This window comes from Bactrocera dorsalis, chromosome 3 (genome assembly GCF_023373825.1).
Source record: "Bactrocera dorsalis isolate Fly_Bdor chromosome 3, ASM2337382v1, whole genome shotgun sequence".
Classification (NCBI taxonomy): Eukaryota; Metazoa; Arthropoda; class Insecta; order Diptera; family Tephritidae; genus Bactrocera; species Bactrocera dorsalis.
The window spans coordinates 15,479,307-15,494,042 of NC_064305.1; the positions used below are offsets into that span (position 1 = coordinate 15,479,307).

Consider the following 14,736-nt stretch of genomic DNA (forward strand, 5'->3'; position numbering starts at 1 on the left):
ATTATCCAAGACATCACCATACAAACTAATATACACACACACATTAATACATTCAAATGTTTTTTACCGTTCAATGTTCTAGAAAAAAGTAAAAGTCTAATTGTTTGTTTTGTTTATGTTATTATTGTATTTTCTAATCACACGTATCTGCGTCAGGTGAATGAGTTCAATGCATCGCACAAATATTCCAATAAATTGCTACACTGTACCCTGCCAGCAAAATATTAGAGGCACACAGGCATACAAACATAGAAACACAGATAACTTTCGGTCATATGCCCACTCGCTTACTAAAATACATGCATATGTATGTATGTATGTATGTATGTAAAAATATAAAAATGCTTAATTCTACATAGTTCACGAACATATGTATGGGTGTATGTGTGTGTCTAATTGTGTTCCTCTTTTGATTTCCAACTTGGCTGCCTTTTATTATTATTGCAATGCCGCCTTTGCACTTGTGCACATACACACACACACACACTTGCATGCTAGTCAAAAAAAGCAACAGCAGAAACCGCTGCGAGTCAGTTTGACGGCGCACCAACAGCAAAGAAATTCTATAGATGTCACACACACACATGTATACACATTTTATATGCATGCATGTGTGTGTATATGTATATAAATATATGCACCGGCACAAAATCGAAAGATATCTACACGAGTTGTCGGCGAAAACGGAGTGTGAGGTGTGTGTGTGGTGTGCCTTTTGTGTAAAGGGTGAGTTGGTGTGGTGAGGGTGTTGGAAAAAGTAGAAGTAAATAGAACCACTCACCACTCTCACTGCACACCTATAAATTGAAGGTAGCCTCAAATACATATATATGTATGTAGACAAACACTCATTTATGTGCTCATATACAAATGTGCGTTTGTGTGTAGCGCTGCCTATTGCAGTATGCGTGCAGCGCTGTTGAATTTTCGTGTCTGTGTAGTAGTGTAGCTGACTGCATCGGCATTTTTCATTCATCGCCCGGCGGCATAAGCAAGTTGCGGTCGAGTTCAAGTTTGAGATATGTAAACCTGCGAAATGAGAAAATATGTAAGTGTATGCGTGTGAGTAAGTGTGTGAATGAGAGCGCACGACAAGCAGTAAACAAAGCAGAGAGCATTGCTGCGGTGAAAGAGAGCGCTCATTTGTTATTTCTAAGCGAGGGGTTGAGCAAGCGGTGGTGATATGTAGTTGATATGATGTTTTAAGGGCTTAAAGTCATGTGATGTGTGCAAGTTGATATGGTTATGATGTGAACTAGGGGTTTGTGAAGATTTTGGTAGTCGTTTGTTAGTTTTAAATTTTATTTAAAATTTTTCTTAAAATTGATATGAAGTGATGTGATATTGTTGATGCGATGTGTTCTAAAAATACAAATGCAATAAATTTTATTAATAAACATTTTATTTTAGTTTAAAAATATTTTTTATTTGACATGATGTGATGTCATATTGATGACATCGTGTGACATTGTTGATGTTGTTCTAAAATGTTGTGAATAAGCATTTTGCCGTAGTTAAAATTTTTTTACTTCATAATGTGACGTTATATTAAAGATGTGATGTGACATGGATGATATGATGTGTTCTAGAAATTCAATGATTTATCATTAAATGCTTAATTTGGTTTTAAAAATCATTAAAAAGCATTTTTTTGCTTTGATGTGATGTGCGTGTGACCTTTGATCTGAAATCGAACTATTTCTTGATTTCTCATTTGTTAGCATAGAAGCATGAATTGGGTGATACAATGTCATCAATTAGAAGTAGTAAGCCGAACTGCTGTGATATTTGGAGAGTTTGGTTTATGTTTATAAATTTACATTAATTGATGTGATGTGCTATAAAATATAATATCGCTTGAAATCATGTGCTGATATTAGTTTATTAATTTAGTGTGTTGTGATAATTTAATTTACTACTAAACACCTTATTTTAGTTTCAAAACTTCTAAAAATTTATTGCTTGCCATCATATCATGTGGTATGCGGGGATTTTCGTTTATTGTTATAAGTTTATTTTCATTGATATGATGTGACTTGAAATGTAACGATCTGTTGTAATTAGTTAGTAAGAAGTGATATTTTGGTATTTTTATATAGTATTGCCATGATGTGATGTGCGTGCGATATTTCATGTTTGAACTAACTCGAGTAGTCACACCATTCGATATTGTTCTGTGATAAATTTTAACTCATTTGGCAAATTTTTAATAATGTGACGTGTTAATGAGAACTTGATGTTATCATCATGCGATTTGTTACTAAAAGTGCGATAAACCATGATTTATAGCTAGTATATTATAGGTTAGCGCACATGACTTTGCAAGTGGTCAAAAGTGAAGTATGCAAAGTGTGTGTCGGTTTGATGGGGGGAGAGGGAGGGGAGCTGAGTTAATTCAGTCCATGATTATAACCATTTACCTTCAAGATGTGATGTCAAAAGTCAGCAGATCACACCAGGCGTGATGCCACTACAGCACCACCCTTTGTAGTGTTATCAATCACATCATATTTATGTAGGTAGCCGATGTCCACTATCGCGCATATTAACTCAACACACATTAAGCATGCACTCAAAATACGCTATGGTGAAATACCATAACACTACTTTGAGCGACTGTCACACTTGCCAAAAGTAGCGGTGTAAGTTAAAGAAAACGTGTAGAATGCGAGCACAAACATAAAATGAGCGACGAAAGAGCGAATTGGCAACATGACGAAAAGGTGCAATCAACAATGAGCCACACACCATACACTAGCAGTTCATGGCAGAGCCAGTAAGCAAAGCAAAAGCGGCTAGCAAGTGGTGAAGCGCATGCAAACTGCAATGTGTATATATGACAAGTAAGCGGTGTTTGTAGTGGTGTGCTGGTGGTGGTGAAAAAGTCTCATTGGCGCTGCAAAGAAAATAAACAAATAGAGCTGACGGCAAGAGCAGCAAGAAACTACACAACTGAGCGCATAAGAAGTCAAGGGTGTGCGTTTACACATACATACATACATATACACAAATTGGTGTATATATGTGTTGGTGCGCATGTACGTGCATTTGTGTGCACATATCTATACATTTGTATATGTATATTGGCGTATTCGGCTGAGCGCCAGTTACTGTGGTGAATACTTGTACATTGGCACAGCATTTGCGCTGTTTTGCCTTTCTGTATCGTTTGTGCGCCGTCTGCTGTTGTCTGCTCGGAATCGCTTTCATTGATTTCAGTATTTGTTTGGACTTCAACGCTGGCGGTATACAAATCGGTTGTTATACGAACATATACTACTAACGGCAGCGTGTAGAGGCAGAGGCGAGTACGCTTTTCAACGCAATAGCGCAAAAAAAACATAGAAAGAAACACTTCTTCTTACTCGTCGCCTCAGTGCTATGACACTACAAATAAATACATACTTACATGTATACATATGTATATAATACAAGTTAGAAACAAGTGAAAGAAAAAATCAAATAGTGGCTTGCTGTATTTTACAGTGTTTTATGAAAGCGGAGAGCAAGCAAAAATTAATATATATTCACACATAAGTATATATTTATGCATACGTAAACCTGTGAAGAAGTAGCTGAAAAAATATTTTATTGAAATTACAAAGTACCTACAACTTAATAAAATATATTATATTTATAAATAATATATAAATATATTCTAACTGGCAGCATAAGCGAGTGCTGAAAATACAAAAGTGCAACTAGTAATTGTGAAAACGCGTGTTCGTTAGCAGCCGGTCGTCGTGTTGATTGTAAATATTTGGCGTTTTTCGGTAGTTTCGCTGCGACGTTGACGTTAGTTGCTGCCGGGACGCGCAAAATTGAACGTGATCGTGCGTGCATTGAAAGTGCATGCTGTAACAACAACAACAATTACAACAACAATAATAGTTACAACAACAAGTAAAACGTGTTAACCAGTGAATGCGAAAATCGTAAGGCAAACAACAAGTGCAATTTTAGCAAATACAACAACAACAAGAGCAGCAGCTTAGTGCTGTTCGTAGTTCTATTATTTTTGAAAATTTTTAACACAAAAGTGCAACTTCCAGGCAATAAAAAAAATTTGTGGTTTGTGCGTGTGTGTGTGTACACAGCGGGAAATGTGTGTGTCTAATATGTCTAATAAGCAAATGCAAGTAGCTGATGCGCAAGCAAGCGTTTAGGGCGTGGGAAAAGTGCAGTTTTGCTGATTTGAATGGTGTTTAGAAAGCTATAGAATATGTAAAAAGAAGGTTTCACAAAAAAATTGTAATGATAAAAATTGTGTAGCATTGAAAAAAATTCAAAAAAGTTGTTTGGCGTAAACAAAGTAACGAAATAATAATAAAAAATTATAAAAAGTAGCAAAAATAATAATAAAATAGTAAAAAGCAAGGCTAAATATAAATAATTAATATTTCACAAGGCGCAAAATTAATAAATAATTAATATTTTAGAAGGCGAGAAAGTAATAAATAATAAATAATTTAGTGTAAGGTCCAAAAAATATATAAAGTATTTACACTTAAAAACCAAATTCAAAATAAAAATTTCGAAAAAAGTTTCTAAACAAAGTTTCGAAAAAAGAAAGTTTCGAAAAACAAAGTTTCAAAAACTTTTTTTCGAAAAATCAAAAAAATATTTCGCGCAAAATTAAAAAAATCAAATAAAATTAAAAAAAGAAAATTTCGTAATAAAAATTAAAAAACATTTTTCTACAAATTCAAAAAAAATATTAAATTCAAAAATTCCAATTTTCTCCGCACAATACAAAATTTTGCTGACCAAAATCGCTGTGTCGCTAAACATGTGTGCTCATGTGTTTAAAAATACGCCAACAACATAAATACTACGTAACTGCAAACAAAGTGCGCACGAACAACTACAACGTCAAAAAGGCGTAAAAAGTGTGAAGCGAAAGGCTGAAATTTGGCATAAAACAGCAGAAACGTTTTACTTTGAGTGAAAGGCGACTACAAGTTTTGCTAAAAAGTGCAAATTAACAACAAGAATTCACATGAATAAAATAATAACAACAAAAGCAGGCAATCAGCTAGCTGAGAACCGAATGTGTGGAGAAAGTAGGCGCTGCAAAATAGAGAAGCAGCAAAGTGACCAAATGCTCAAAGAAAGGGCAAGAAAGCAAAGAGTCAGTGCAGTAAAACAATAATAACAACAAAAGAACGCTTTTAAGCAGGCGTAACACGTATTTGCCTTGACTTTTCGTCTTTTCGAACAGTAAAGAGCGCTGTTCCTTACACGTAGCAACTGGTTGACTAAATGTTTCTGCTGCGAAAAAGCTATCATTGGAGTCTAGCAAGCGCCCAACCAATAAATTCTATTGCAAATGTTACACAGTGCTGAAATTCTTACTCAGCATCTTCTGTGACTCTAACGCCAGCGGCGTCTGAAACTTATATAAAAGTTATCTGATAGCAGCAAGCACTAGATACGGCAGCAACAAACACCCACACATGCCACACGTCTCTATCCCGAAGGTGCGTCTGGCATTTTATCAAATTCTATTCGCATTTTTTTTCTTGTTACATTCTGTACGACATAACTGCTGCGTGTAACTGTCTGCTCAAGGTCTGTACCACAACAAGATTATAAAAAAACAGATAATAATAGAAACGAAACGTCAGAAGAACGCAACAAATAAAAAGTCAGCAGCTGAGCAGAATTGAGTTGTGGTGCTTAGCTGAAATGCGAGTTGGCGGCTGTCTGGCACAGTAATGTGCGGCAAGTGAGTTTGGAAGAAAGTCAACAGCAACAAATAACAAAATCACACACAGTCAGTGCGCAGAAAAGCTGCCCTGGTGTAGAAAAAGAGCACAAAGAAATAGTTCTTGCGCTCGATAGCCTCCGCTGATGCATGCTTAACTGCGTCTCCCCACGGACTCATTGGTATGCGTATACGCAACTGCGGCAGACACACAACAACAGCAAAAACAATAAAAAATAGTAACAAAAAATCAACCATTTCGCATGGCAAAAACAAAAAACACATAAATAAAAGTATTTGCCGCATTAAGGCGCTTAGGCGGTGCACGATTTGCTGGCAGCTTTAAAAAAATCTGCTGGAGCAGACGAGATTTAAAAGAGTATACCAAAAAGGCGCTTTGGAAGTGGAAAATCACTTTGGAATTTAATGCGAAGGTAATGCTGAAAAGCAAATGGAAAAAAATTAAGGAAAAATTAAGGAAAAATTAAAGATAATTAAAAGAAATTAAAGAAAATTAAAGCAAAATTAAAAGAAAATTAAAAAACAAAATAAAGAAAAAATTTAAAAATTAAAAAAATTAAGGAATAATTAAAAAAAAATATGGAATAATTAAAAAAATTAAGGAATAATTAAAAAAAAAGTTAAAGGAAAAAAATAAAGTTAAAAGCAAAAGAAAATATAATTAACGCAAAATTAAAAAAATTAAGCAAAATTAAGAAAATCAAAGCAAAATTAAAAAAATAAAGAAAATTAAAACAAAATTAAGAAAATTAATGAAGAATTAAAAAAAAACTGGCGCGCTTCAAAATTCCTTCAAGTAAACTACCTGCACACGACAACAACAACATTACAAAAAATGGCCTTAAAATCAATTCTTGAAACGCATTTATTTTCCAAAAAAAATTTACAATTTTAATTTATGCCGCACAAAGGCAACCAAGTAAACCAACGCGCCACCTCACCCAACAAGAGCACTTGAAGTAGAAACAACTACAAAAACAACAACCAACCAACTACCTACGCCCCATAAAGGCAACATACACAACCTAAATGGATTTATATTGTTATCAGCCAACGCCACCTGCCTCACTCATGGATTATCCCGTTGGACCGCATCAACTGCAAAACGGCAGCAGCGGTGTTGGTGGCATCGGCGGCATCGTCAACAACACTAACACGTACTTCAATAACATTTATACGAATGGCGTTGCCAACAACAATAATACTAGCAACAACAATAATAGTAGTAATCATTATAATCATCATAGTAATAGTGATAGTTCATCGGTGACGACGACAACAACAACAGCGACAAATTTTGGTGATTGCATCGGTTTGGAGCGCGGTTTCGATTTCTACAGTGATCGAGGTGAATATGCACACATAAATACTTATTACATTGTTTTTTTTTTGTGAAAGTTTTGGTTGTTTTTTTGGAAAACAAAAATGTTTATTGCATTTTTAATGCAATGAAAGTAAAGTTTGTGCAAAATTAATGAAAATTCCTAGACAAAAGTTGAAGAAAATGTGGAAAATACAAATGAAATGCACTTAAAATTGTTTGAAAACATTAATTGAATGCTTGTAATTAATGGTATTGTGTTGAGTTGTTAATTGATTTTCTGTTTGGCAGCTAAAGCAAGATTTGATATTTTTCGCAACGAAAATGTATTGCAAATTAATACGCAAGCAGTGCGTTGACATTGCTGTTATGCCATTATGTGTTTTAATTTGTGTTGGCATAAAATGCAGCTAAAACAGCTAATTTTTGTCAGTCCGGTTCAAATTTGATCAGCTTTGAAATATCAGCAATTTAGACATGCGTAATAATGTTACTTGATAAAATATTATTTTTGCTAAAATATTCGGCTATACCAGCTGATTTTTGTCAGTCCGTGTCATATTTGATCATATGGTTTTTCAATGATTGCGATTGTCCATGTATTTTTTTGGTAAAATATTCGAATATTTCATTTGATTTTCGTTAGTTCGGTTCAGATTTCATCAGCTGATATTTTACATATTGCCTAAGTATTATTTTCGGTAAAATTGGTCCAGTCCGGTTCATTTTTGATCATACGGAATTTCAATGATTGCGATACGATAGATCTGGTTATTAGTTTTCGAGTGTTTTTCCTTTTAATCGCGCATAATCGTAACAGTTATATCGACGAAACTTCAATTTAGTTATATCTAAGTTTTGAAGTTCAAAATATTTCGAAAAATTCATAGATTTCCAATTTTAAGCAATAATGTGCATTTCGTTTGTTTTTCTCAAAATATTTGGTCTTACATTCAATTATATCTATATTTTAATCTATATTATTTTATTATAATTTTCTGCCTTCATTTGTATTGTTTTGTCATACGATTTCTTTGTTTTTTATTAGCACTTTAATTGGTTGACATTTCTAAATATTTTTTCGTGTTATTTTGGTATATTTTTCTACAGTATTGAGCGCATTATTAGTTTTTACTTTAAATTTTACATTTTCTCCTTGCATTTTCGTAATTTGTGTTATTGGTTACTTTCTCACTTAAAAAAATAGTTTATTACTTCACAACTCTTAATTTGAAATCGTATTTCAACAATTTTCTCAAATAAGCAAATCAATCATCTATTGTATTGAAGATGTAATTCACCCTTTTGATGAAATGAAATTATTGCAAAAACTATGAATCTTTTAGACGAGTGTAAAAACTGGAGAATTTTTTCTTTGACAAAAAGTTTGAAAAAGCTACTCCTCCAGGAAAAACATCGAAATTGTTAAAAAAACTAAATTCGGTTTTTTTAACAATTCGAAAAACATCGAAATTTTTGGAAAAAAAATTATTTGAAAAATTCGAAAACATCGAAATTGTTACATCTCACCAGAAAAGTGTAAAAACTGGAGAATTCTTTCTTTGACAAAAATTTCGAAATAGCTACAAAAGGCTTTTCGTTTTCAGAATTCGACTTTTCGACGAAAAACATCGAAATGGTTGAAAACATTTTTTTATTTGAAAAATTCAAAAAAACATCGAAATTGTGGAAAACAGTATATTTTTAGAAAAATTGGAGAAACATCGAAACTTTTGGAAAAAAATTATTTGAAAAATTCGAAAAAAATCGAAATTGTTACATGCCATTAGAAAATTGTAAAAACTGGAGAACTTTCCTTTGGAAAAAATTTCAAAATAGCTACTTCCCAGGAAAAACATCGAAATTGTTAAACAAAAATCGAAATTGTAAATAAAAAACGAAATTGTTTTTTGTAACAATTCGAAAAACATCGAAATTTTTGGAAAAAAAAAATTATTTGAAATATTCGAAAACATCGAACTTGTTACATCTCACCAGAAAAGTGTAAAAACTGGAGAATTCTTTCTTTGACAAAAATTTCGAAATAGCTACAAAACGCTTTTCGTTTTCAAAATTCGACTTTTCGACGAAAAACATCGAAATTGTTGAAAACATTTTTTTATTAGAAAAATTCGAAAAAACATCGAAATTGTTTGAAAACAACATATGTTTAGAAAAATTGGAAAAACATCGAAACTTTGGCTTTCCAATTTTTATAAATTTAATTAGTAGAATTCGTCTGTTCAACGGAATTATTGAAAACACTCTTTCAAAAACACGAAAATGTTACAAAACCTAGGCAGAAGTTGTCTTTTTGAAAAAACAACGAAATTGTTATAAAAAGTTTTTCGTTTTTGGCAATTTCGTCTTTTCAAAGAAAAACATTAAAGTGTTTTCAACAATCATCTACTCGAAAAATTCGTCTATTCGACGAAAGACACGAAATTGTCAATAAAAGCTTTCAGAGTTCACGATTAAGTTTATATACCTAAACATAGTTCTTAGAAAGGTTATACCGTTATTAATTTTGTTTTTTATTATTTTTTTAGACCGCAAAATATTTCTCGAGAGTGGAAACCAGCAATAGCATATTTTTTATTTTTTTACCCCGTATCTAGTATTTGCCCTCGTATTAGTACACGCTTCTTACTTGCAACATTGTTGACCAACTAACTGATTTTCCTTCAAGTGAACTACCCACACGGTCATTTACTGCCTTGGTTATACCAAGCAAAATACATAACTCCAACTCTCCTTTCTTGCATTTAATTCAAATATTACTTCGTCTCGCTTTATTTATTGCTTTTGTTGCATATATTTGAAGCGAGTAAATTTGAATACTTTTTTTCTTACCACATTTAGCTACATAAGTATTTCACTGCATACTCGCCTAGCACAATTTTATCCTCGTGCCTTTTCTTGTATTTCTTCGTGCCTGCCATTTATTCATACCCCCTTTACCCAAATAATTCCACTAAGTATTTGTTTGTGCATATTCGTTGGAGCATTATTTAATGTATTTTTGTATATATTTTTGTTGTTTGCATTCACCGTTGGTTGCTTTTATGTCACTAAACTGTGAGGTTTTTCTTTCTACTTCGTATATTTGCTGGTCGATTTTCGGCCTGTGATATACGAGCAGCAGTAATAAGTGGTCATTACACTGCTTTTAGGCAACGCAGAAAAAAATTCAATATCGTAGAAGAGTGCTTCCAAGCGGTTATTAGACGGCAGAGAGAGAGAGAGGTAGGTTGTTTATATGTATTTATATTTTTATATGTTTGTATGTAAAACCGCAGATTTTTTCGACTCTATCTCTTAACTTTCATTAATTTTTGCATTATTTTACTTAATCCTGCTGCTTCTCTGGTGTGAACTCCTCCTTACCGCTGTGGCTTTGTTACTTATTACAAAATGCCGACATCAATTACCGCCGCCACGCAGACACATTTTAATTACTTGCAATATTTCAGCAACTCCTCGTCGCTTTCGACAATTTCATGTGGTTTATCTTCCTTTTCTTCCTTTACTTTGCGGTGTATTCTTTGCTCGTGTCGTGTATAGGGAGCAGAAGCTCGCTTCAAGTGTTACTCATACGCCGTGTTTGCCATTTTTACCTTAAAAACTTCTTGTATACGGCGCTTTAAGAAAATTTTCCTTTATTCCTCTACTTAAGCCCAACTAATGATTTTGGGAATAAGCCATGAGACACGCGGGAATTCCTACCCTTAACGCTGGCGTCGCTGTCGACGCCGTAGCAGGACAAGCGAAATGCTTAAATGTCGCCGATCTTTATTGCTTCTAATTTATTTATTTTTATACCGTGAACAGGGTAAATTAAGTTAGCCACGAATTTTGTAACACCAGCAGGAAATTTCAGAGACTCTAAAAGAGATACATATAGTATATATAAATGACCAACATGAGTAGGTGAGACGATTTAGTCATACCCGTCTGCTTGTTCTTTTGTAACTACGCGAACTAGTGCCTCAATTTTTGAGATATCGCTCTGAAACTTTGCACACATGCGTTTCTCCTCAAAAAGCTGCTTATTTGTCGTCGATGCCGATATCGCGCCACTATAGCATATAGCTGCCATACATACGGAAAGATCAGAATCAAGTTTTTGTAGGGAAAACTTTTTTATTTGACAAGATATCTATACGAAATTTGGCATAGATTATTGTCGAAGACATAGCTACAATACCTGAACATATTTTCTAGGTCGGACCACTATAGCATATAGCTGCCATACAAACTGTATGTGCAAAATCAGGTTATTCTAAGGAAAACTTTCTTATTTGACAAGTGTTCTTCACGAAATTTGGCATGTATTATTATCCATGACAGCGGTTTAATCTCCGAAAAAATTATTCAGATCAGACCACTATAGCATATAGCTGCCATATAAACGGAAAGATCAGAATCAAGTTCTTGTAGCGAACACTTTTTTATTAGACAAGATATCTTCACCAAATTTGGCACAGATTATTACCTAAAGCAACGCTACAATTTTCGAATAATTTTGTTCGGATCGGTTCACTATAGCATATTGCTGCCATACAAACTGCAGGATCTCTTATACAAGTTCTTCTATAGGAAAACCTTTTTTTTATTTGTGAAGGGTATTAAGGATTTTCTTTGTTTTTTTCCTTTTATTTACTTTAATCATTACTTTTATTGTTCGTACGCTGTAAGCTATGCTTCACTTGCTGTTACTTGACTTTCGTTCTTTGCTTCGGCTTTGTCGTCGCTACATTTTAATTATAATTAATGAATTTGTTGCGTCGCCAATGAGGTTGGGTGAGTGATTGTTGGTGTCGGTGCTGCCTTTCGGGCGCGACACATTTCACAGTACTAGGCTTGTTGTTGTTTTTCGTGTTTTTGTTGTTGCCTTCGTCCTTCTAATCGCCTAACCACTAACGACCGTTTGGCGTTTGCACTTCGTGTTTCGGCTTTTGTGGCATATAATACGCCTTGATTTACAAGCCAACAACTCACAGCGCGCTATCGTGTAAACTTTTCGTGTAAAAGTTAAGTATTTGTATGTATGTATGTATGTATATGTGTGTGTGCCTGTGTATAAAAAATGATTGCTTATACGCCGTGTGGCGGCAACGCCGTCTACCAAGTCGCTGCTCCTTGCTCGCGCTCACAGCTACTTTTCCTTGCTGCTTGTTTTGCGTGTTGTTTACTTGTTGTTGTACTCTCTAGTGGCTGCTCATTTGCCTGCCGCTACTAATAGCGCCACCGCGCCCACACTTCAGCGCCGTTTATCGCTTCATCCCAACCTCCGCTGACTGGCGCTGTTAATGACACTCGTTTTTTGCGCGCAAGCAGTCATTTTTATTGCTTTTGGAGCACCGTAGTCATATCCATTGGGAGGGTGGTGTGGAGGCGACTTGTTTTACTTGATCTCTTATTGCGCTACGACTTTCTTTCTTTCTTTCCGTTTTTTACTAGCCCTCGCTCTTTATGCCATCATCAATAGCGTTGTAATATGATTAAATTACTTTTTAAGTAAAAAAAAACAACAACAACATTTAATCGTTGTAAAATTAATGAACTGCTGCCGTTGATATGTCTCAAAAGTTTTTGTCATAATTTTTTATGAGCGCGAAAGTTTGCGCCAACAACTCTACTGTTGATTGTGGCATATTATCGTGATTTGTTAGTGATAAATCATTAGCGGCGGGGTGTAGGAGCTGTTAAACTGCTTGGTAGACAATATGACAATAATTACGGCAAATTACTAGTTATAGTTATAAAATACTTCTTTATACGTTAGTTAGTTTACTATTAATTCACTTAGTAGTAGTAAGTAGTGAGAGATTGTGTCCAACACTGTTAGCTTTTTTTTCATTCAAAACCCACTTTTACTACCCAATTTTTCCAATTTATATATACATATTTGTAGCGACGTCTAACATATCCAGTTTTATAGCGCAATCTTTGCATAAATCTCTACCAAAAATGCCATTAACTATGCCGCAACAAAGTAACACCCAAAACCCCTACAATTTCGTTAGTTAGCTGCCAGCTCCAAAGCATAAATTTAAGCCCAGCGTGTCTTAAACTTTTTTTATTTACTTTTTCCGTTTCCATATGCGCATATACACATACGCAAATATTTCTACTTTTACGTGCTGCCTCTAGATTTTCTAAACTTTCTGTCATTGGCTTCTTGTTTTTGTGTGTCCATAAATTGTCGAGAAAAATTTGCATATTTGCCACTGTCACTATGACAGCTGTGTAAAATGGTTTATTTACATACGTTTTTATGTGATACTAATAGAAATATATATGTATTATACATACATATTTATATAAATATATTCCTCTATTATAAAAGACATTGATTTGAATTGCGAAAAATAGTTGAGTTGAGTTGAAGTTGTCAGGGCACACTATGTAAATTAAACGAATTTCTTTAGAATTCATTTGAATAAAATAATGCGTAGAGTGTTCCCTGTATTGTTGAAGAGTATGTAAACTAGCGCGCTCATATGACAAATTTAAAAGGTTTTATAAATTGTGAATTCTATAATGTGTCAAAAAAATGATTTGCCATAATCAAAATTGAATATTGTATCAAATTGTTAATTTGTGTAAAGTAAATTTTAAATATTTAATGCTTGAAGAATGTATTTTCAATGTACTCGTATATGTATATGAATTTTCTTCGGTTTACCAAAATTTGGAGAGTGGCGAATCGAATAAATAACTGGTATAAATCAAATAAATTGGCATTAAATAAAAAATAGTATGTTAATAAATTGTGATGTAAATTATGTTATAATTTCCGTTTTTACCATAATTTTATCTATAATTTTGCCATAATTTTATCTATAATTTTGACTTTTTTTAATTTCGCTCTAATTTTTATTTATAATTTGGCTTACTTTTTATTTAAAATTTTGCCATAGTTTATACACTGTATGAATTTACTATGTTTTTGCCATAATTTTACCTATAATTTTAATTTCCAACTAATTATAACATAATTTTCATTTCTACTTTTGACATTTTTTTAATTTCGCTCTAATTTTTATTATATTTTAATTTATTTATAATTTTTTTGGCTTACTTTTTATTTAAAACTTCGGCATAATTTATATACCGTATGAATTTAGTGGGTTTGCCAAAATCTGCAGAAAAGTGAATCGAATAAAAAACTGTGATGCAAATTAATTACTGTTTTTGCCATATTTTTACCCATAATTTTGCCATAAGTTTCATTTCTACTTTTGAGATTTCTTTTAATTTCGCTGTAATTTTTATTTATATACTGGCAAATTTTTTATTTATAATTTTGCCATAATGTTTATTGTGCCATAATGTTTTATTTTGCCATAATTTATATACTGTCTAGTTTTGGCATAATTTTTATATCTAATTAATGCATAATTTTTCTTTCGTCTTTTTGCCATAATATTCAGTTTTACTTTTCCTATAATTTTTATTTGTAATCTTACCGTAATTTTTATATCCAATTTGTTGTATTTTTTTATTTAAAACTTTGCTATAATTTCCATTTATAACAATGCTATAGTTTTTATTCTAATTTTGCCATAATTTTAATTAACAATTTTGTTATTATATAATTTGTATTTTTAATTTTGTTTAACTTTCATAATAATTTTGCTCCGTTTTTAATTTTTTCTTTTGCCATAATTTTTGTCTTTTT

The 14,736-nt window shown here is 33.0% G+C and overlaps 2 protein-coding genes across 4 annotated transcripts in view; both read left to right on the top strand.

The window, feature by feature from the left end:
* Positions 1-14,736, top strand: part of LOC105226312 (ecdysone receptor) — a 319,570-nt gene that overhangs the window by 137,721 nt on the left and 167,113 nt on the right. The window lies entirely within an intron of this gene.
* Positions 2,519-14,736, top strand: part of LOC109579531 (nitric oxide synthase-interacting protein homolog) — a 54,297-nt gene continuing 42,079 nt past the window's right edge. For both annotated transcript variants that reach the window (XM_049454051.1, XM_019990279.3), the window contains exon 1: positions 2,519-7,076. In XM_049454051.1, the coding sequence (XP_049310008.1) occupies positions 6,758-7,076 (319 nt within the window). In that variant the 5' untranslated portion in view covers positions 2,519-6,757. The remainder of the gene's footprint in view (positions 7,077-14,736) is intronic.